At 39.1% G+C, this 24,175-nt stretch overlaps 1 protein-coding gene across 5 annotated transcripts in view; it reads left to right on the top strand.

The window, feature by feature from the left end:
• Positions 1 to 12,566: 12,566 nt before the first annotated feature.
• MARCHF1 (membrane associated ring-CH-type finger 1) overlaps positions 12,567 to 24,175 on the top strand; it is an 87,421-nt gene continuing 75,812 nt past the window's right edge. For 4 of the 5 annotated variants that reach the window (XM_049631274.1, XM_049631276.1, XM_049631277.1 and 1 more), the window contains exon 1: positions 12,778 to 13,914. In XM_049631274.1, the coding sequence (XP_049487231.1) occupies positions 13,100 to 13,914 (815 nt within the window). In that variant the 5' untranslated portion in view covers positions 12,778 to 13,099. Of the gene's footprint in view, positions 13,915 to 24,175 lie in introns of all 5 variants that reach the window. The other variant, XM_049631278.1, reaches the window with a different exon arrangement.

The following is a 24,175-nucleotide window of genomic DNA, read 5'->3' as shown; positions in this document are numbered from 1 at the left end:
TATATGATTTATTATTATTTGATGTATTATATTCTCTGTACTTTTTGTCTCTCATCTAGAAAGTCTTGTCCTAGTTTGAGGTCTTAAAGGTCTTATTGTATTCTCATGGTTGTACAGTTTTAGCTTTCTGTTTTGAATGAAGCATTTTAAGTGATTTTTAATATGCTGTAGGGTAAGGATTGAGATTAATTTTTTTTCCCTGTGGATATTCATTTGTTCCAGCACCATTTCTTTGAAAGATGTTCCTTTCCTCATTGAGTTACCTTGACACCATTGTCATAAATCAGTTGATCATTTTTGTGAATTTATTTCTGGACTCTCTATTCTGCCCCATTGATGAATTTTATGTATTTTATACTTTGGGTGCTATTGTAAATGGATTTTTTAAAGTTTATTTTTAAGTAGACTAATCTTCTGTAAGGACACTTGTCATCATCCTTATCTCCTAATCAGAACCTTCACTGATTCCATATCAAATAATGTAGAACACTACTCAACCTAACACTGAAGTCCTATCATTGTCTAAAATCTTCCTTTACAGATTTATCATTGGCATCCTGTGTTTCCAGTGAAGTTAAGTACTCACTGCTCCAAAAGTATACTCCACACTTGCGTAAGAATATGATCAAGGATAGGGTGCAAGAATACAGTAGACATGAGGGTCGATAAGTAGTAAAGGACCCTGATATAGAAGTAAGACTCAGAGGGGCGCCTGGGTGGCTAAGTTGGTTAAGAGTCTGACTCTAGATTTTGGCTCAGGTCATGACCTCACATTTTGTGAGTTCGAGCCCTGCATCGGGCCTGCTTGAGAGTCTCTCTCTCCCTCTCTCTCTGCTCTTTCCCAACTCGCACTCACTCGCTCTCTCTCTCAAAAATAAACTTAAAAAAACCATAAAGATAAAGAAGACAGACTCAGAGTGTAAGAAAATGCTGTGTGGTTTTGGAGGGTAAAATGAGAATTGGTGCTGGAAGCCACAGAGAAATTTGCTTCATTGTGATACTGCAATGATATAGCTAGATGATACGGTCAGAGAAGAAGGGATGTTCTCAGAAGACCATGAATTCTGTTACTGGCCACGCAGGGGTTGGATGATCACCTATTGAGAGTGTTATAAATGGTATAATAGTGTCAGGTGGGACTAGACCAAGACTCTTTATAAAATTCCCCTGGCCCTGAGATTCTGTAAATATATTCTCTATATTTATTACTTTATTTAATCGTTAAATATCATTTTCACAGCCAAAAAGAATCTTTCAGCTTCTGGCCCATTTCTGTTCCCCCCATCCAGTTTAATATTTCATTTTATACTAAATTCTTCAACATGTTACTCATGAACTACTGCTGAAATTAGTGGAGGCTTTTAAAAAAAAATTGCAGCAGCATTTCCCATCTGAGGCTCCAGAATCATTCTTCATAAGGTATTATTAATGTATTACTAAATAAGAGAAGCCATTTGTAAATGATTATGCATGATTATTCTTTGTCACATCCATAAATTATATATTGGGTTCTCCTAGTGGAGTGGATCTAAACTGGTCAGGGCAGCGGGAGGCAACAGCTTTAGCATCTTTCAAAACAATAATTAATTTTCAAAATGCCAAGGCCAATTGGCAGTAGTTAACATTGCCCCCAGAGCATAATCATGGCCTAGATGCCATAGAGACAAGTTGTCTTGTGTTGCCTATAAATGGATTCTCAGGAAACCTAATTTGAAATTACTGCCTTTAATTATACTGCTGATATAAATAACTTTGATAAAATTAGTGCAGCTGGCCTCTTGTTTGTTTTTCCCACTTAAATGCACTGTACAATGTAATCATCTGAAATAAACATCCATTACAAAGAATGCTTCATTTCAAAGAACATATTATTCTGCTCATCCAGCCAATTGTTATTTTTTCCTCCCCAGCCACATTTCAATCTTGCACCTATTAAAGGGATGAACAAATTATCAAGCTCTCATAATGTACCAACTAGTGAATTAAAGCAATTCATTGCTGCTGAATAGGGCCATGCATTTAAAAGATTTTAATTCATTTTTATCCTCAATTACTATGTTTTCTTTTTAAACAGACCCTGCCAGCTTAAAACTTGTTGAAAGACATACTCTTCTCTACACAATATAGTTACATTACTTCCTAAATAGCTACGCCTCTCTTTAAAAGAAAACAGAAGATACATCATTCATTTGATATGCTTTTTGACTTCAAAGTCCAAGGAAAGTGTCTCAAAAATTATATAAAACGTTGGCCTCAGTTCATTTATTTTGTTAGAGAGCAGAATTGCCTCTTTTACAGAGAAGAATGGAGCCCTTTCTCTTGGTTCACTGTGATATGATTGTCATCTCTATCTCTACTGCAATCAGGACAGGATTTACCAAGGTCAATTCAACTCGGTCCAACTATTACCAAGCTCAGTTCAACCCAATTCAACTGTCGCCAAGCTCAATTCAACCCCACAACCTGTTATTAGCTACCTGCTACGTACAAGACACTATGAAGATTTCTAAAATGAGTAAGACGTGGCCTCTTTTCTCAATCTGGAAAAGAAGCAAAAAAGATTAACTGTGGAACATTGTGGCAGTTTGGAAATGGTTAGACAGGAACACAGATGATAAATGCTAGAGCAAGGGTGATACAGTAAGAGAAGTTAAATGGGCCTTGAAGTTCAAAGGAAAATGGCTGTGTGTAAAGCTGAGAAAATAAGATAGGCCTTAAGGAAAATTCCGCAGCTTTCTTTTGCTCTTTTCTCTGTGGAGAAGGGCATAGAAATAAAAGTATGAGACACATTTGGTAATATGATAAATTTTATGTAATTATACTGACAAACGAATAAGCTAGGTTTTGCTGGAACCTAGGAATTAAGAGGAGTGGTTGAGGTATATACCAGAAACGTTGACGGGAGTGAAAACACAAAGCCCCAAAATCCCAAACCAGTCTCTTTGTATTTACTAAGTAGTCAGGAACCATTGTAGCCTTTTGATAAGGCAAAGGAACTGACTGAAATTATACCTTCAGAAGATAGATATCAAAGCTCCGTAGATACACAGATCAAAATGTAGAAAAATGAGGGGCACCTGAGTCGCTCAGTCAACTCTTCATCTTGGCTTAGGTCATGATCTCATAGTTCATGGGTTCAAGCCCCACATCAAGCTCTGCACTGAGAGCCCAGAGCCTGCTTAGGATTCTCTATCTCCCTCTTTCTCTACCTCTTCCCCCCACCCTTGCACTCTATCTCTCTCAAAATAAATAAACATTTAAAAATGTAGAAAAATAAGAGGCAGTAAGAACCATGAGAAATTTTCCTCTCTCTAGATAATCACCTGCATGGTGTTGAGGAAAGGGTCAGGACTGGAGTTTCATCTTCTTGAGTGGGACTCAGATTGGGCACCAGACCTGCATGTAGGGGACTCAGGAGATGGGGAATACGTACAACTCCAGGAGCATGGGAGACAGTCCAGGCCAGCAGGTGCAATGGCAACAGCCAGCCAATTTTTCTGATGATAGAGCCCACCCTAAACCTCCAGTGTCTGAGTTTAAGTTCTCACTGAAGCAGGGCCTGGGTGAGACAAGAACTTGTACAGATTGCTGGTTTTGGAAGTGTTCTCTAGGCATCAGGAGTGAGGGAGAAGGAAACTAAGACAGATAAAAAGGAGAAGCCAATAGAAGGGTGGTAGTAGAGAGGTCACTGAGGTGACAACAGGGCTTAATTCTACCAGGTTCTCCTTATGACATGTAAAGAATGTCTCCAAGGATTAACCACCTGAAGAACAAGAGGCTGATGACTTATCCTCCAGCTTCTGCTCCTTTTGGCTGAGGGCTGCCTAGAGGTAACTTGCATCTCTGTACTTTGGGCTATACTTATACACAAGCCTTCATAAAATGCCCTTGCTTGCTATTTGGCCAAACTGAACCTGCCATTCTGTTTCATTGAAGCCTCCAAGGCAGTTAACAAAGCCAAGCAAGTTCATATCCTTTATAATTACCATTGGCCTTTACAATACAAATTCCAGAGCTACTGCAGGCTTCCCCATCACCTGTACAACCCAGCAACAGTGACGCTACAGCTCACAAGGCATTATCACCACCCCCACTTACTACCAGGAAAGAGTTCCTGTGATGTTTGACCATGAGTGACTCAGCTCCTAAACTCTATCTTGTGAGTCTGCTTTCTGGTACCATTTCTGCTACCAACTATCTCTCAGTTTGGGTTCCCTTCAAATCAATACTGGTGACTAGACTTTTGGTGCAGGTGGTGTACTTCAGAAGTGATCCCAGGAATCACAAATAAGGGTAAAAAAGTCAATTTAACAGTGCATTTTGAAGTCGGTTATGATTTTTTAAGGTTTTTTAAGTTTTTTTTTAATTTATTTTGAGAGAGAGCGAGAGAGAATACAAGCAGGGGAGGGCCAGAGAGAGGAGAGAAAATCTCAAGCAAGCTCTGTGCTGACAGCAGAGCCTGATGTGGGACTCCAACTCACGAACAATGAGATAATGACCGGAGCTGAAGCCAAGAGTCAAATGTTTAACTAACTGAGCCACCCAGATGCCCTGAAGTCGGTTATGATTTTAATAGGACTCCTGAGATATATCCAAAGTGTCTCTCAGAACTTTCTACCTGAAGGACAGAATAGATCATTTATCCAGAAGCTTTTGACCCCCCCCCCCTTTTTTTTAAGTTTGTCCCTAGAGGTATTATTTCCCTTGCATTCAGGCTTCTGTAGAGCCAAACGGGTTCTCATGGTTTTAGGAGTAGATTATAGAAACTCACTTGCACTCACTTGAGGGGACATTCTCACCATGAGGTCCATCGGCACTCACAAAGGAATTACTCACTAGGGCTGCAACTATCAGGAGTGGACTGAGGAGATGTGACATGGGGTGCCAAAGGCAGCTGTGTGAATCTGTTTCTTTATCTCTCATGATGCATAAATTTTACCAGGTAGCGTGGGTACCATGATGGGTCCTGAAGTACCCATGAAGCTGGTATTTCAAACCAAATCCCCTGCTATGCAATCCTTGTTGACAATCTCTGTTCCGTCTCTGTTTTCAGCTGTCTTTCCAATAGGACGTTAGGCTGGCATAGCTTGGCCTCTGCAGACCAGTGGGGCTCTGCTTGTTGGCCTTCCAAGGCCTTTCCAGGCAAGCTGGATTCTGCATCATTAGCTGCCGCTTCTCTTTTATACCTCTCAAAGAATCTAGTGTTGCTCTAAGCCTCACCCCTAATGGTGTGAATTGCCAAAGGTAGATTTGGCTTTCCTTTTTTTGAAAGGATATTCACTTCCTCCCAAAAGTTGGTGTGCTGAAAGGAAAGTTTTAAGACAACTTATCATGCCACTTTTTTTCTTTTTGTCTAGCCTGCATCTTTCTTAATGCACCGTTTGTAATCCACAAGATTATATAGACTCAACTTCAAGATCACTTTCTTCTACATTTAGATTTTATAATCAGCCAATGGTACAGATATTTGCTACATAGTGTCTTAGGGATCCCACATGGCCCCCAGGATGAAGTGTGGTATATTTTGCACAATATGGGGGTGGGGGTGGGGGGGAACGTGTGACTTTCTCAAAGTGAGCCTTCCCTTTATCTTCCTTCTGATTTCTCTTTACTGCTGGTATGGGAAATATCTGATTTTTTTTTTCAAAAAATGATCTGTCTCTACCAGTTCAAAATTTAATCACATCCAGTCTTTCAAGCTCTCATCCCATTACCCGTTCAATTTTCAGTGTATACTAGGGCAGGGACCTCTCTTTAAAGTTCTGTTCTGAGAGTTTTTACCAGACTTATTGCTAAGGCACCAAGATCTGGTGTCTGGCTCTTTGTTACAATCAAGCAGGCTGACCTTCCAACCCATTTGGATTTTCACTGTCATTGCCAGGCCTTTGTCTGATAGTCTTCTCTGTGGCCCTCTGTTACAAAGTCACATTGACTTTAACTCTCATGACCCTTGCTTACTTCTGCAGGCTAGCAATATCAGTTATCTTTCACACACTCGTGAAAGCACAAGATGACACCTGGATTTCCTCAGTCTACCCTAGTCTGGAGGAATGGGAAAGCTGGCACAGGTCCATCTGCCTCTGTCACTTTTACCCTACCACGCAGGCACTATATTAGGCACTTCCCTTACCCACTGAAAAGCTGATCTGAAAGACATTACAGTCTTTCCAGGGAAAGGAAGGACAAGCATCACACTCTTGGTTTTCCCACAAACAAATCCTGGTGAGTCTTGCATGTATCCTGTCCTGCCCCCACACCCTCTCCCCAAACCTTGTTCAACACAGGGTGGATAAATGGGGAGGGAGAACACTGGAATTGTGTAGATACCATGTTGAGTACATATAATTGAAGAATGAAAGTGAAATTCAAAGAGGCTAAATAAGCAAAGACTTCATCACTTGAATAGAGGAGGGAGGCACGCCTGGATGGCTTAATCAGTTGAGCGTCTGCCTTCGGCTTAGGTCATGATCTCATGGTTCCTGGGTTTGGTTTGGGTCCTGCATTGGGCCCTTGCTTACAGCTCAGAGCCTGGAGCCTGCTTCAGATTCTGTGTGTGTGTGTGTGTATGTGTGTGTGTGTGTGTGTGTGTCTAACCCTCCTCTGCTCACGCTCTGTCTCTCTCTGTCTCAAAAATAAATAATAAACATTATTATTATTTTTTTAATATTAGAGGAGGGGCACCTGGGTGGCTCAGTCGGTTAAGCTTTCTGACTCTTGATTTCAGCTCACGTCATCATCTCATGGTTCGTGTGTTTGAGCCCCACGTTGGGCTTTACGCTGATGCTGATAGCACAGAGCCTGCTTGGGATTCTCTCTCTCTGCCCCTCCCCCACTGTCTCTCAAAATAAATTAACTTTTAAACAAATAATTAATAGACAAATAAATATTAGGGGGAAAATACTATTACTGATTTCTATATTAATAGTTGTCATTTATGACATCATCACTAGAATGATGTATTTTTCCTTTTATTAAAATTAAAATTTTACATATTATAAAATATATAGCCTGAAAACTAAATGTGTCTCATAATCCTATCTCACAAAGATAATCACTGCTCATGGTTGGATGTGCGCTTCTCCAAATGTGTCCTATTCATATGATAGCACATATCATGAAAGCATTGTTTACCCAAATGAGACCATACTACATACAGTTCTGAAGCTTGACTTCTTACTTAAAAAATATATCCTACACATATGTGTGTGTCACTTTGTGTGTCTGCATGGTATATCTCATTTCTTAATATGGCTTATGTATTTCTATGTTAATAACTAAACATTTGAATGATTGCCAATTTCTTGCTATTACAAACAGTGCTGTAATGAACATTCTTGTTACAATGAATATATCTTTGGGCAATTTTGCAGGTGTTTTAAAAAAACTGATTCCTGAGTAGATTTTCTGATGTGAACACCATAGATTTTTTTTTATTATTTTAATGACGTTTACCGAATTGCCCTCCAAATAAGTTGTGCCCATTTACAATTACCTCAACAATATATGGCAATGCTTAGTTTCACCCACCTTGGCTACACTAGGTGTTATCAATCTTTTTTAAATGTGCTGATCTAGGGGCTCCTGGGTGGCTCAGTCGGTTGAGCATCCGACTTCAGCTCAGGTCACGATCTCGCGGTCCGTGAGTCCGAGCCCCCGCGTCAGGCTCTGGGCTGATGGCTCAGAGCCTGGAGCCTGCTTCCAATTCTGTGTCTCCCTCTCTCTCTGCCCCTCCTCCGTTCATGCTCTGTCTCTCTCTGTCTCAAAAATAAATAAATGTTAAAAATAAATAAATAAATAAATGTGCTGATCTGGTAATTGAAAGGAAGTGCCATTGTTAACTGAATTTGCATATGTTTGCTTATTGAGATTGAGCATCTTTTTACATGTGGCCAAAAACCATGTGCAGTTCCTCCCTTGTGAACTACCTTTGTGCTTTATTCATTTTTTTCTAGGATCTACCAATTTTCCTTTTTTTTCCCCTTTAATTTGTAAAAAATCCACACGTACTAGAGAAATTAGCTGTTTGGCTATCATATGTGTTATGAAATATGGCATTATCATGGCTTTGAGTTTTGTCTGGGGTAATGTTGGTGTGTGAGTGTGTTTCTTTTTTTATAAATTAGGACTTTATCTTTTTAATTATCATGCTTACCTGAATCTTCCTATGTTAATTTTTATTTCATGTCATCCTAAGAAAGGGATTCCTTTCCACAATATTATAAACATACTCAGTTTTGTTTTCTTCTCATATTTTCAGTTTTATTTTTATTTTACATTTAAGTCTTTCATTAAGTCTTAAGTTTCCACCTAAACTTCAGTCTAAGCAATAAGGAAGGGATCCAGCCTTACATTTTTCCAGATGACTAGTCATTTCTCCTCATGCTATTTAATAACCTGGCCTTTTTCCACTAATTTGGAATGCAACTTTATTAAGTACTAAGGAATGGAAAGCTAAGAGATAAATAGATAGCTAGATAATAGTTTTACACACACATATTATCCTAATTCCTGAAGGTTCATACTATGTTTTGATATCTGGTAAAAGTACTCTAACCACTTATCCCACTTAACTTTACTAAAAAATTTTCATTAAACATTAAAGATGTTTCCCCATGTTACTTTTTTCAACTCATTTTTGAGACCATTTTAATCATATTTTAAAATAAACCGGGGCATGTGGGTGGCTCAGTCAGTTAAGTATCCAACTCTTGATTTCAGCTCAGGTCATGATATGTGAGATCAAGCCCTGAATCCAGCTCTGCACTGACAGCTCAGAGCCTGCTTGGGATTCTCTCTCTCTCTCTCTCTCTCTCTCTCTCTCTCTCTCTCCCTCCCCCTCCCCCACTCACGCTCTCTCTCCTCAAAATAAATAAATAAACATTAAAAAAAAACAACCAGTTGGGATTATATTGTTTAAACTATCACTTTTCTCACTCCCTGCTACATCCTGGATATATTGAATACTAAATATTTCCCCTGCTTATAATCACTCCTGAACTTTCCAATTTTCAGCTGCCAAAGTCTAGTGCCCAAATTTAATCATTTCCATTTGTTGCTGAATATCTGTCAGTGATACCATTCATTTGAGGATACAATCCAAGCATTTAAATGTGACATATAAGACCTCTATTCCTTTATCCTGATTTTGTATCACTTCTTATCTCACTCAGCACTCTCCCCGCCCTAGTCATTATAACACTTTGTTCACCTTCACGTTTTCTTGTTCAGATGTTCAAGTGTCCTAGAGGATACTTGTTTTAAATCTCTGCTCCACTCTACATCAAGTGTCCTTCCTTCATCAGAACTCCCGTTACTAGACTATCAAGATATACTAGACTATACTAAAATTGCCTGTTCATTTGAATCTCTTTTCCACTAAACAAGAAACCTCTTCAGGTTTCTATCTTTTCTTTATTCCAAGAACTCACTATAGTATGTATTACAATAGACCCTTACTAATTCATGTTTATAAACAAATAAACCTAAAGTAACACAAGCTGGGGTTAATTTTATATCAGTCAGTTGATCAAATAGATTCCACTGTCTTAGTTGGGTGCAGGTAGTTCTTCTAGAAAGTGATCCCGGGAGGCACTATAGAGTTTGGGAGAAGAAAGACAGAAAAAGTGGGAATGCCAGTAAAGGGGTGTGTGGATGAGTTAGGGTCAATGGGCCTTAATGCAGCTTGGGATCTTTTGAGAAACTGAAAGTCATTTTAGGACTGCCCTTTTGGGAGAATGGGAAATCTCTGACATTTATCCACTGACTTCAGTCCAAGAGATGTCCCCAGAGGTTTTAGCTTAGCCTAAACTTCCAGATTGTGCCTGTGTGCAGCCAAGAAAGTACACCTGGTACCAAAGACCCAGGGGATAGAACCCAACAGGCACAGGCACTCAAGTGGGAATCAGTCAGTGTACAGGTGAACTCAGAGGAAGGCCAAAGGGACAGAGTGGATGTTAACAGCATCAGCTACAGTAGCTGATACTACAGCATCTGCCCCAGCACCAAGCTGAACATGTATACACTAATATTGGATATGAGCTATTTGAAGATTCGTGATGGACAATAAGGATGATTTCTATTTCCTTTAAAATACATGAGAGTTATAGACATAAGTGCTATTTGATTCAGTGTTGTGGTGGACCAAAAACTGTCCAAAGGGAAGCTCCATGTTTTTTAATGTTCTGTGTTATTATTCATTGACAAATCATACTCTCATTGTAGAACATACATTTGCTCAGACATGTGAGATTATAAAATTTGTTTATTACATTTCAACATCTTTTCCATATGCAGATTTATAGAATCGGCTTCAACACATCATTAAGTAGCCCTGGATATCCATTATAATGCTCAACATATTTTAGTTCACTTTTATAATGTCATCAGTAATTTGAGGTTACTTTTGGGCTGCATTGCTTTTTTTTAAAGAGAATGAGTAGTGAACTTCACTTTTTTCAGTGACTGCTGTATGCAGAACCCCCTCCTAATCTCAGTGGATGTATGTAGGATAAGTGGTGCACAACCTAACAAAACTTACTCTTTACAGCATAAAATACAAGAATGCTTATACTTTATGAAAATTGACTATGTGTCTATTCTGGTGATGCAGAAATGAAGTTAATCTGAATTAAAAATTGGAAATAAATGAGTTTTGATAGAAATCTTGAAGAACATAATCAAACGTGGACTGGTGTTCAAAAATGGCATTCACATATTTTAAAAATACATTGTTCATGGGTTTATAGGGGAGCCTCTGAAAATTATAAACCAGAAGCGTGCAGATGTTAATCCATCTGTGGGAGCGTGCTGAGAACACCATCCTTCCCTCTGGGCATCCTGTTTCTTCTACCTAGAATATTTTTTATATCTTCTTTAATAATTCCTGCTTGCCTTTAAGATTAGCTTAAGTCTCATCTCCTATTGTGTCTCCATAGTTTCCTATGACTACCATGACAAATTACCACAAAACTTGTTGAATTAAAACAGCACAGCTCTATTGTCTTATGGTTTTGGAGGTCAGACGTCAAGTGTGGGTCTCACTGAGCTAAAACTGAGGTGTCAGTATGGCTGCATCTTCTGGAAGGTCTTGGGAAGAGCCCATTTTCTAGCCTTTTCCAGCTTCCAGAAGCCACTTACATCCTTGGTCAAGACCCCTCCCTCCATCTTCAAGGCCAAAAGTATAGCATCTTTCTTCCTCTCTGACCTCTGCTCCTATCCTTCCATCTTCTCTCTCTGACCCTACCTCTGTTGGCTCCCTCTCATAAGGATCCTCATGTTTACATTGGGCCCATCAAGATAATCCAGGATGATCTCCCCATATCACTACTCTTAGCTTAATCATATCTGCAAAATCCCTCTTGTCATGTAAGGAAACATAATCACAAATCCCAGGGATCGGGGTGTTGACATCTTGGGGCAGGTGAGGGGGCAGGGGGAGCATAAGGCAGTATTATTCAGCCTACTATGCCTCCTCTTGAAAGTTATTGAGTTCAATTTTTGAGTTTTAGAATTTATCTTTCTCTGGACCCACAACCATCTATCTCTAACATGGGAAATTTTAGAACTACTTTGAAATTTGGGGTTACTCTTTCCACCTTAACTGTTATTTCTTGATGTGAAAACTGTATTTCATCTGTGCAGTCATACTGATCTAAATTTGGACCTAGGCCTCCTCCCTTAGTTTCCTCCTGTGTGAAGGAGAAGTGTATTACAAGGTAGGTAAGAGAACAAATGTGAGAGCAAGATTCCTCATCCCAAACCTCTGTCCTAGCACCTAATTGTATGAAGCAGCACCAATTTTTCAGTTTTCTTATCTATAACATGGAAATGATTACAACATTTAACACATTCACTTCTTGTGAGCATTAATGAATGGACACATGAAAATTACTTAGAACAGTGATTGCTCTAAAAGTACTTAGAGCATAGTATTCACTCAAAACTGTTAGTTGTTATTATCTCCCACCTGTGAGATTATAATAAAGATTTAGGAGACAGTCGATAAAGCCACAGTACAATGCCTGGCACACAGCAAATTCTCAATACCTTCTACCTTTTGATTGATCATCATCATCTGTATTAAATACAAGTTAAAGAAGTCAAATTTAGTGAAGAAAATGCTGTGTTTCAAAGGTAAGAGTTTGGTGAAATGTGCTCAACTCTAGGCTAACAATCTGAATTTTTTCAGGCTCTATTATCCTCAGGTTCAATATGGTCACGAAAGGTCAATAATGGTGTGATGGATAGATTTTATTAGTTTCAATGATGAAATAATAATAGTAATAACTATCGGCTTTTAAATACTACAAACTGTTTTCAAATACATTATCTCCTAGGGACTTGATGTGACTTAATGTTTATTCCAGACAGTATCTAGCAGGCTAATGGCTATTTGATTATTTAGGCTTCCCAGATTGGTGTGATCTTTGTCACACAATAGCCTTCATGTCCTTTGTATTATGAAATTTTCAAGTGTTACCCATTGCTTCCAAGGCAAACTGAGCCATTCCATTCAAATGTTTACAGTAAATAGAACAGAAACTTGTGGAATCGTCTTCCTCTCTCATAAATGAAGCAACAGCAAAGTGGTACAGCATCTCAGCTGTTCCAAGTTCCTCAAATAAGTTTTACTTTTGCAAAACGAACTAACTTCCTATATGTTGTGAGCTGCGTTATGAGCAACATGACCGGCAGCCACGTTTGCTGTAATTTTTTAAATATGTGGAAAAAAAGCAAGATATCGACCATGTATTACCTTAACCAAGATGCCAAATTATCTAACTTGTTTCTCCAGGCAAGCAGTCCAACAACAGGGACAGCTCCCAGGAGCCAGTCAAGGTTGTCTGTCTGTCCATCCACTCAGGACATCTGCAGGTAAGTGCTCAGCAAATTATCCTATTTAAATATTTTTTAGACCAACGTTTTGTATTCCTCTCCTGTATTATGAGACTGTGTGGCTCTTGCTTCTGCCTTGCATTGTCCATGGACAATTTATACTGGTTTAATTTTTCCCCCTTCACTGCATTTTCTTCATTTGAACTTTATTTCCCAACTTCTGGTCCATGCTATCATTTTCATCATTCTCTCTCTCTGTTTTCCCATGGCTTTCCTCTCCATTCCCATCTCCCATCCTTTGCCTGCTGCTTTGTCTAGATCTTCCATCTTGCATGACATGTCAGAAGATGCATTTGAGCAATGCACCCCTGTCATGGTGCTCAGCCCTGCTAGGAAGGAGTCTGGTAAGAAATCAGTAAAACAGAGGCCTAGGAGGAGGAGGAGGGCCTCCGAGAGATATGAGCATGCAGAAGAACAAATCAAAGGGAGAAGTGATTTTCACCTCCAGATCGCAAGCCCCAGATGGAGTGAGCTTTACACAGATTCTTCAGATTCCTCTTCCCCAGATGAGAGTCACTGGATTCAGGCAAAAAGAAGAGCCCAAGTTAAATTCCGACTGTCACGAAGAAGAAGGAGAAATAGTAGTAAACCATGTGGAAACTTGGATGGGTCTTCTGCTCCTAATGGAATGGATCTGATAGATTTGGAATCCAAAGGTAAAAAGCAACAAGAGCTGATTGAACATGAGAGTTGCTCTTTACATCTCTGCAGAGGAAAAGGCACAAGGTACCAAGAATGCAGCCTTTCCCTGCCAAGAGGATCCTTTGAGATTAAGAGATCCTCAAGGAAGCATGAGGAAAGCAAAGGCAGATACCACCGCAGGGATCCGCAGCTGTTGCATAGTCTTGGGCAGTATGAAACCATCAAGAAAGGACTTTCAGAAGCAGATTCTAGCCCTGAAATATTGGCAGTTGCAGAAGGCAGCAAGTATGTGGATGCTGCTGGGTTCCAGGTGAATAACTCTGTGCAGAAGCCTCCTGCCACCTACCATGACGGGTCTGATAATTTAAAAATATGCAGGTCAGTCACTATAGAGAAAGGCTTGATGCCATCCACATGCGTTTCTTCCCGCTGTGTGTCAGGTGTGTGTTTGACACCTACCCTCAAAGCATAACATTTATTTATACTGTTATCTGTCTGATTGGACGTAAGGTAAGAAAACAAGAAAAGGTGTGTGAGAGAAGAAGAATATGGAAGTATCTAGGGGTCTGAAAGCTGTTCTAGAATAGAATTAGATTTCCCCTTTACCTTTCCCTTAATTGGATAATGACTGATCCTGTTAAATGGATCGACAAACAGTTGGATCTGATACCCATTCTATTTAAGACAAGACAAGTGGAGTAAATATGAGTGAGAGAGTGTATGAAACCTTAGGTCCTTTAATGCAAATTTGGTGAACTGTTAGCATCCTGATGGAAAGATATTTAAGGCTTGGGTTTTTTAAGGTCAGATTTTTGTACCAAAAAAATCTCCTCTGCAGTTGGTGCTAATTTGTTCTCCAATTGTCTGACTCAGCAGGGTAATTCAAGACTGAAAGGACAGAGAAACAGGTCATGGACATATCAGTGGGGGTGCTGGAGCCTTCAGGGAAGGAGAACACATTAACTTTAGTGATAATCATGTACTAAAAGGTTTCAACATGTAGACATTTCATAGCTATGAGACTCTTTTCTCCCACTTTTCATTCATCCATATACATTTTCAGAATAACTTAATGTGAATAAGAATTATATGAATATCCATGCTGGTGTGCACAAATCAGATAATTTTAAACAAAACAGGTAGTTTTACATTTTCATGTTATACCCAGTCATTTAAATTGGTTAGATTCTGTTTGGGAGCATATGAAGTTTTTTTGGGTAATGCTTTGTTGTTTGGGCTTGTTTTATGAAAGTCAAAGTTGCTTTAGAAAACGTGTGTGTGTGTGTGTGTGTGTGTGTGTGTGATGTGAATCACATGACCCAGAAAATGCTGCCCATATCCATTCAAAACAAGACAAGGGGAATTAAGCTCTGGATGTAAATAATATTATAATAGCTTGTTTCTCTGAAAGTTTTATAAGATATTTATAAATTGTTTATTCGTAGATTCATTCAAGCATCTGTGATACATCAATTCTAGGCATTAAAAATATTACAGTACTTGTCCAGTCTCTGACATCTTAGAGCTTACAGTCTAATGGGAAACACAGGAACACAATAATTTCACAGTTGATATATAATTACAATTGTGATAAGGAATATGAAAGCACATAACAAGGAAGCTTTACCTATTCTGCAAGATGAGAGAACTCTCTTGAGGAGCTGATGAACTGACTGAGGCTCAAAGGATGACAGGAATGGATCAAGGAAAGAAACAGGGAAGATCATCTGGGCAGAAGGTGGCACAATAAGAAGTCAGGAGGAGGGAAGGAGTTTCGCAATCCAGGGAACTGGAAGTGGGCTTCTGTGGCCAGGGTGTGGTGAGCGAGGGGGATGGGTGGTGCAGAGGAGGAGGGGGGAGGTGGAGAAGGCCTTGTCAAACATGCTCAGAGATTTAAAGGAAGTGGCACCATTTGATTTATATATTGATGTAAGTTTCTTATAATCCTTTGAATATGATTTAAGTGAGACTTTGCTAAAACGTTGGAGGATGGAATAAAACACTATTTCTAGTCTAAACTAAGAACTCCCCACTTACAACCATCTGTCGTCATTCCCCGAATCTACTTCCAACATAATTTAATGAAAGTCAGTTAAAGAAGCTAGTTGTAGGCTTAATGGTAATTGGAGAAAAAAGTAATGCTTGCAATTAAAGTCATAGTGGCTGGTTCTCCTAACTTAAAAGCACTGCTCTGGAGGAACATTTTCAAAGACAGGATATTTAACTTAGACTTCTATTAATGAAAGTGAGATTGATGGGCCTATAGTTATTATTTCTTGCTGTGGGTTATCGTCAAAATATACCCACTAAGCCAATACTAGGGCTGCATATTATGCTAGATGCTGAGGGCAAAATGCAACAAAAGACTTGATTCTTTCCTCCAGTGGCCTGTTATCTAGTGGGAGAAATTGAACACATACGTGAAAAGATGCAAATTCAAGATAGTACAGGGTGAATTAAAAAAAAAAGGAATACTGCAGAAATTTGAAGAAAGAAAAATTGCTGACAGCCGGAACAATCCGGAAAGCCCGTAAGAGGTGGGATTGGGACAAAGAATGGTAGAATTAGATTGGCAGAGACGTATGGATAGGCATTCTGGGCACTCAGGGCAGGGGAAATACCATAAACGCAGACAGAGATGAGGGAATGACTGTGCACTGAAGAATTTTGTGTGAATTTATATGACTAGGTTGGAAAGTTTACATAGATAACAATTCAAACAAACAAACAAACAAACAAACAAAAAGACTTGTAAAGGAAACATATGTATGTTTCCAAAGAGTTCAACTGTGTTCTACACATCTTTGTTCTCAAACTGCCTCGATGAGCCTTTTGGTACCAAAAAGGCTGCCTCAAAAGCTGAGAACAGATCAAGGAGATTGTGCTCCCTTTAGCCCATCTTCAATCAGAGAAGCTTCATGATTATCTCTTGTGTGTAACGGGGTTCTACATAGTATCCCTTTAAGAAAAACAAATTTCACTGCAGAAAATAATACAGAAGAGCCTTTGCTAAATAGCATAGGCCTGATGAAGAAAAACATATATACAGAGTAGTCCCAGTGTCCCGGGCTGGTGGGGGTAGGTGTATTGGGAAAGGAACCTAGATTTAAGAGAACAAGTTGTAATAAGGTAGAAGTATCCAACTTTGGGGTAAGAAGGATTACGATAATAAAGAGTAATGAAAGGAAAGAACAGATGGTATACTGGCATTCCACTGGGTGAATGGGAACAATGTTGGTGCTTGGAATTGGTAACAGCATAAGATAAAGGAGTCAAGGAGGACTCCAAACCTTGGAACTTGGGAGACAGTAAACGCTGATGATATTGACAAAGTCAGAAGAGGTCAGAGGCAAGCTGGTTTGGGAAAGACATGATGAGTTCAATTACAGGCAGGCTGTTTGTGGTTGCAATGACATTGCAGGGTCAGTTGTCCAGCAGATAATATGAGACATGTCAGCGAAAGGCAGGACAGCAATCACAGCTGGTTCTGTATAATTTTTCAAGCATTAGAGAACTATACACAGATCAACACTAAACAATTGCATACTTGCAACTGTCATTAACATGATGTGTTAGCACAGGGCAATAGCACAAAGATACTAAAAATGAAAATCTTCTCAAGGCCAAGGAGGACATATAGATTTGGGTATCATTCTCAGGCAGGTAACTGTGATGCCTGGGAAGTGAATGAAATCTCTAAATGAGCTCATACGCAGGAAAAAGGCCTCCACATGGACACAGCCTGAGCACCAGAGTCCCCTGTGCAAGGAAGAGAAACAGCAATTGCCTGTGAACTTGCACTCTTGCTGCTTCAGACACGCATGGGCAGAACCAGCCTCAGCCACAACCACAAAGCAGAAGAAGCTCCTAAGCCCTTCCTCCTTTTCTGTTCCTGGCATTTGGTCCCCATATAGACACCCTACCCTCTTTCCCACTCTCATCAAAGCCTTATTCGGAGAAAGTTTCTCTATTAGCCAATTACAACTTACAGGAAATTTAAGTCATCATGCTAACCTACCCATAGCTGTGTAGTGGGAAAGGCTTTATCTTCTTCATACAAAAAAAAAAAAAAAAAAAAAAAAGTTTTAAAACATGGATTAGATCATGTTAGCCCATACTTAAGGCTTTTCAATGGCCTCTTAATTGCCCTCAGAGGCAAGTTCAAAATCCTTAATATGATTTACAAGTCCCTGCATGATCTATCTATCAGATATGCCTCTCCAGCTTTAACACCCATCATTAATGAAGACCTGTTCCTGCTAGTCTGTCTTCAGTTCCCTGAAAGTGCCCAGACCTGTCCCTTTCAGGGCCTAGAATGTCTTCACAGCACCCCCTCTGCCCTTCCCCAGATGAAATCCTACTCATTCCTTTTTAGTTGAAATGTAATTTCTTTAAGGACACCTTCATGATTATCTAAGCAGCACTCAAGCCCCCTAGTCACTTCCATGGCATAATTTTTAATTGCTAACATGTAGGTATTTTTGTGATTGAATGTTTCATATTTGTTCCAGTGTCCACAGTGCCTGGAACAGCGCCTGGTAGATAGAATATATTCAGCATATAGTTTCTGAATGAATGGATTTAGAGAAAATGAATTTTTCTAAGGGAATTATTCTTACAGTGTGAAATCATAGCATTAGGTGGTAGTTTACCTCACCTGCTATGGAACCAACATACAAAGAATACTCGACACCAGCAGTGCTCAGACCTTAGTGGACATGAGCATAGGCCACAAGGCTTGTTGAAATACAGATTGTTGGACCCACTCCCAGGAGTTTCTGATTCTCTTCTCTGGGGTCAAGTCCATGAATTTGCATTTCTAAAATGTTCCAAAGCAATACGAATGTGGTGATCTAAGGGGCCACATTTTGAGAACGACTATGCTATGCTATATTTCTCCTGGGCCTTAAGTGGGAAGAGAGAAATTGAAAGGATGAATTTGGGAAGTATAATTATAGTTTTCTATCGTATTCTATTGAGTGATGACACAAATCAAAAATAGATTACTTTCTTGTATTTTACACTGTCATACCAGTACGTGCTGGTCCTCTAAATCATACACTGACAAAATCCCAACTTTACCAGGAACTCAGATGTCATGGTTTGTCTACTGTGTCTCTTCAAACCCACTTCCTCTTGCAATTACCCCCAGTTCTATCAGTGCATTCACACATACCCTGAATTTCCAGTTTTTGACTATTTTTCTTCTGCTTTGGTTATATCCAGTCGCTAACCAAAACCCATCATTTGTTTCTCCCAAGATGGCTTTTGATCTGTGCCTTCTTTCTCAATAGTCCCACTTTGACTCGTCTGTACACTTCGTTCTTTCTCACATTCATTCTTTAGCCTATTACCTGCTTTTGTCAGGACCCTTCTGCCAGATTAAAATCAACTGAAACCAATTCAAATGAGCTTAAACAAAAACAAGAAGGGGATGTATTAGCCACAGACATAGGAAACCGAGATATACAGATGACTTCAGGGACTGCAGAGACTCAAACAGTATGGTTCTCTCTTCTCTGTGTGTTGTTTTCATTTTCTCCAACTGCAGGCAAGTATCCTGTAGATAGCAGAGGGAAGAAACAGTGTGGGTAGAGAGAGTTTTTGGCTTAAATCTTACCAGCCTCAACTTAACTGAAGAGAGACATGTTATCTTCAAGCAGTTACATGTGAAATCCCAGGGATGGAATACAATTAGCCTGCTCTAGGTCACATCCTTGGGCTAATCATAGTCACCAGGGGCTTTAGGCATTATGCTTGGACCGAGTCCTTGGGTGGGAAATTTGGATTTAAATCTGACTATTGGCAACCCCTCAAGACCCTTATGAATTGGAGAAAAGACATTTCAATAACAAAAAGAACAGCATCAGTACCAGAAAAAGTGAAAAGAGAATTATAAGCAGGAAAAAACAAAACAATAGCATTCAAATACCATCCAGTGAAGCTGTCCCCCTTCCCAGTGTCTTTCTCTTCCTTTCCAAATGCCCATATTTAGATGTATCAATATCCATCTCATTTTTATCGGCTCCATAAGGCTTTCTCAAACTATTCTGGTCAGCAGTGATCTTTTCTTTCTTTAAAGTCCCACAACCTTTTGTAGTCGGTAGTGCTTGTTTAGTATTCCCTTCTTTTCTTTTTTTTAAATGTTTATTTATTTATTTTGAGAGAGAGAGAGAGAGAGAGAGAGAGAGAGAATACACACATGAAGGGGGAGGGACAGAGAGAGAAGAGAGAATCCCAAGCAGGCTCTGTGCTGTCAGTGCAGAGTCCCACCCACATGGGGCTTGAACTCATGAACTCTGAGATCACAACCTGAGCCGAAATTGAGTCACAGGCTTAACCAACTGAGCCACCCAGATGCCCTAATATTCCTTTATTTTCTCGTGGTTCTCTTTTTCCTATATAATAAGCTCTTGAAGTATGAATTATGTCTTATATCTATTTTGTGCTGTCCACAGTACTCAGAATAATTCTGGCATTTAGCAATTGCTCAAACTGAATCCTCAGAATGGCTTCGAAATTAGTGAGTGCTAAAAGAGGAGACTCAAAAACCATGGGGAACAATGGGAATTGGGTGCTACAAGGTAAAAAAAAAAAAAAAAAAGATATATTTAATTCCATCAATGGTTTATTTAAAAGAGGAAAAGCCCAAAAGTAAATAACTTTTTGTAATGTTTTAGTCTAGCATGGGTTAGATGATGAGATTGAGGGTATACTTTATATTGTTTTGCTATGGACTTCATTATTCATATTCTCATTTTTTTCTTTAAGAAAAAAATTTTTGAAGATTAATTTTAAGAGACAGAGCGAGTGGGGTAGGGGCAGACAGAAGGGAGGAGAGAGAATCCCAAGCAGGCCCCACACTGTCAGCATGGAGCCTGATGGGGGGCTTGAACTCATGAACCACAGATCATGACCTGAACCAAAACCAAGAGTCAGATGCTTAACCAACTGAGCCACCCAGGCACCCCATCTTTAAGAAAAATGTTTGAGGAAAATGAGAAAATTCTAAAAATAGTCTATTTTTGACTTGTTTAATTCTTGCAATTTGCAGTAACTTTAAACGAGGTGAGGGAAAATGGAAAGAGAACATTTTTAAAACTCAGAATGTTCAAAAATAAAATAAAAAGTAAAACTCAGAATGTTCATAGAAGAAAACTACTTTCGGAGAGCAACACAGTCATGCTTTTTGACAAAGCACTAGCATTTATAAGATTGATTTAGATAATTTTTTAATAATAAGCCTGAGCTCCTAAGAGAAGTGTGCTTAAAATGGACCATTTTTATCCCTGCCATCATATCTGTGTATTCATTTATTCATTCATTCACACAGTAAACAACTATTTATTGGGAATTTACTCTGTATCCAGGCAACATTCTAGAAGCTGGAAATAGAGTGGAAAATATAGGAATGGTCCCATCCCCTAACAACTTACATTCCTGTTGGTAAAACAAATAATTGAACAAGCAAATGTGAAACAAAAAACAATCCATGAGTGAAGCTAAAGGAACACATTACATCCAATAGAAAAAAAGCAGGTTTCCCTGAGAAACTAATAATTAACAAGAAGTCCAAAGGAGAGTAGCCAAGCAAAGAGAATGGATAACCTGTTCTAAGAGAAGGATGTAGTGTATGTGAGTGTCCAAAGATGAGTGAGGTAGGGCATAAAAGGATTTCAGTGTGACCTAGCAGCGAGGATGGGGAGGGGAATGGTAACCAACCATGGAGTTCTTAATCAACCACAGATAGGAGTTTGGACTGCGTTTTAATGACAGGGGTAAATTTCTGTAGGCCTTTAAGGAAGAGATGACACTGTCACTTTAGTGTTCTGGAAGACCACTCAAGCTGCTTTTGGAAAATAGACTGGAGAGGGTGAGGCTGAAGGGAAAGAAAACCAATTAGAAAGACAGAGCTGTGTCCCAAGGAAGAGTTGGTGGTGGCTGTGAGAATAAAAAGAAGTAGATGGATTTTTAAAATATTTTGAAAGTAAATCAAACAGAATCTGATGATAACTCACATTTATATCTGATCTCAAGTTTCTGATTTAGAACACTGGGTAGATTATAGTACCCTTTCCTATTGAGAGAACACGCTGCTTGAAAGTCAGATTTAAAAGAAGAGGGGCACCTGGGTGGCTCAGTCGGTTGGGCATCCGACTTCAGCTCAGGTCATGATCTCACGGTCCATGAGTTCGAGCCCCGCATCGGGCTCTGTGCTGACAGCTCAGAGCCTGGAGCCTGTTTCGGATTCTGTGTGTGTCTCTCTCTCTGCCCCTCCCCTGTTCATGCTCTGTCTCTCTCTGTCTCAAAAATAAGTAAACGTTAAAAAAAAAATTAAAAAAAAAAAAAGAGTAAAAGAAGATGAGTTCAGTTTTATACATAATAGTTTGAGGCACAAGACAACTATCCAAAGAGAGATATCCAGGAAAGTTCAGAAGAGGCTTTGCAACTTTACATGAAGAGTAGGAAGTCTTGAGCATATAGGTAGTTATTGTCAAGATCTCCTATGGAAAATCTGTAAACTGAGGAGATGATGGCACGAAGAACCCTGGGGAATAGGAACACTTAATGGCCCTGAAAGAGGAAAAGAAGCCAACGGAGAGAAGGAAGAGAGTGACCAAAGAGGCAGATGAAAACCTAAGACTGTATAAAGGAAAGAGAGAATGTAATAGGGAGAGAGGTGAATTCAGGGGCCTCTCTTTGTTTTCAATTTAGAGAATATTTGAGCTCAGAGAGAGGAAGAGAGAGAAGTTGACAATGAATAAAAGTGATCAGACTGTTATTTTTTAAATCCCCACAGAGAAGATAGGAAAGGATGGGACCCAAAGCCCAAAATAAAAAGATTGCCATGGCAAGGAAAATAGGTATGATTTTCTTTGCAATAGAAGTAAAAGAGGAAATGACAGATACCGGAACAAATGTAGATCTACAGATTACAGAAGTTTCTTTTTGATGGCCTTGGAGAGCAAAGGGGTTGCTTGCAGGGCCATACATCAGTGAAATTTGAATTTCTGAGAACAACAAATAATTTCTCATTGGGATTCACATATACTAAAAAAATACTCTTTGGGGGCACCTGGGTGGCTCAATCAGTTGAACTTCCGACTTCGGCTCAGGTCATGATCTCACAGTCTGTGAGTTCGAACCCCGCGTCGGGCTCTGTGCTGACACCTCAGAGCCTGGAGCCTGCTTCAGATTCTGTGTCTCCCTCTCTCTCTGACCTTCCCCCGTTCATGCTCTGTCTCTCTCTGTCTCAAAAATAAATAAACGTTAAAAAAATAATAATAAAAAAAATTAAACATTAAAAAAAGTACTCTTTGTTTCTCTGAAATTCCAATTTAACTGGGTGTCTCGTGTAATTTTGCTAAGTCTGGCAGTGCTAAGCATAGCAAGGTAGAAAAAGCATTGTTGGAAGCTCTGTTGAGGGACAAAACTATGTGTTTATATGGCCACAGATGGCAGGAAGTGTAACTTACCTCTGCAGTACATCATTAAATGCAGACACAATCAAAGAAGGCAGTTGAACTTGGACCTAAGCAGTGACATCATGAAACCTCTAGATTTCACATTTAGCACAGCTTTACATACGTATCCATCTCCAAATAAATTTGAAATTTAAAAACTGAGACAAATATGCTTTACAAACAAGATTTTTAAAATAACATTTTATTTTAGTAAAATAACATTTCAGTTAGTAGTTTTGCTTTCCATATTTATTTAGAGAGGAAAAAAAAACCCATACTCCTTTTTACCTTACCCTTTCAGGTAATTATTATAGCATTGGGAAAACTCATAGACTCACGGATCATCTAGGTCACTTTCCAGTCTGATCTTTGAAGACCCTTAGAACATCAGCACACATTACCATCTCTGTCTTCCTTGGACACAAGAAGGCTTCCTGGGGCAGCCTCTTTCCTTTTAGAATCTCTAACTGTGAAAACACTCTTTCTCATGTTTAATCAGCCTATATCCTTGTATTTTCTACCTGTTGGTCCTAGATTTATATTCTTTGTGTAATAGATATTTAAATTTTGTTTATGTATTGTGTTACTTCTTTCTGTTACTTTTTTTGTACCACAATGAGACTGGCATTCTATTGTCTAGTCCATTCCATGAGTAAAAGATGAACTGTTCAGAGTTTTCAATATTTAGGTAAGAGAGGTCTCCTAAGTGACTTAATGGCAACCATTTATATTCAAGGGGTAACAGACTCTTCAGAAAGTTCATAAATGTATTCTCTTCCTTAGGCTTTGCCTTGTTTTGCTGAGTCTTATAAGAATTAATAATAATCTTTCTTCTGTTCACTTTAATAACAACTTAATTGGTAGGAAGTACAGAAATGAACACCATTAGTAACCTGTCACAGGTGAATTATTGGAGTTACTCAATATAGAGTCATAGGGTCTCACTTTCAACTCTTGCTTTCTCTCTACTGGGAGGGATAAAACTTGGAAAACATAAAATGGCTCTCTCTTTATATATCTGATGGAAAAAATGAGAAAAATGGATGTGTATTGCAAATGTATGCATTGCTAGTGTGATAGTGTTGTAGAACTAATTTCTTTTTTTGAAACGAATAATTATGCTTATTGTAGTCCTCAGCAAAACTTCAGACATAGACTATCTACTTTATTCTACA

Source organism: Panthera uncia, chromosome B1 (genome assembly GCF_023721935.1).
Source record: "Panthera uncia isolate 11264 chromosome B1, Puncia_PCG_1.0, whole genome shotgun sequence".
Classification (NCBI taxonomy): domain Eukaryota; kingdom Metazoa; phylum Chordata; class Mammalia; order Carnivora; family Felidae; genus Panthera; species Panthera uncia.
This window is presented reverse-complemented; position numbering and strand designations above follow the sequence as displayed.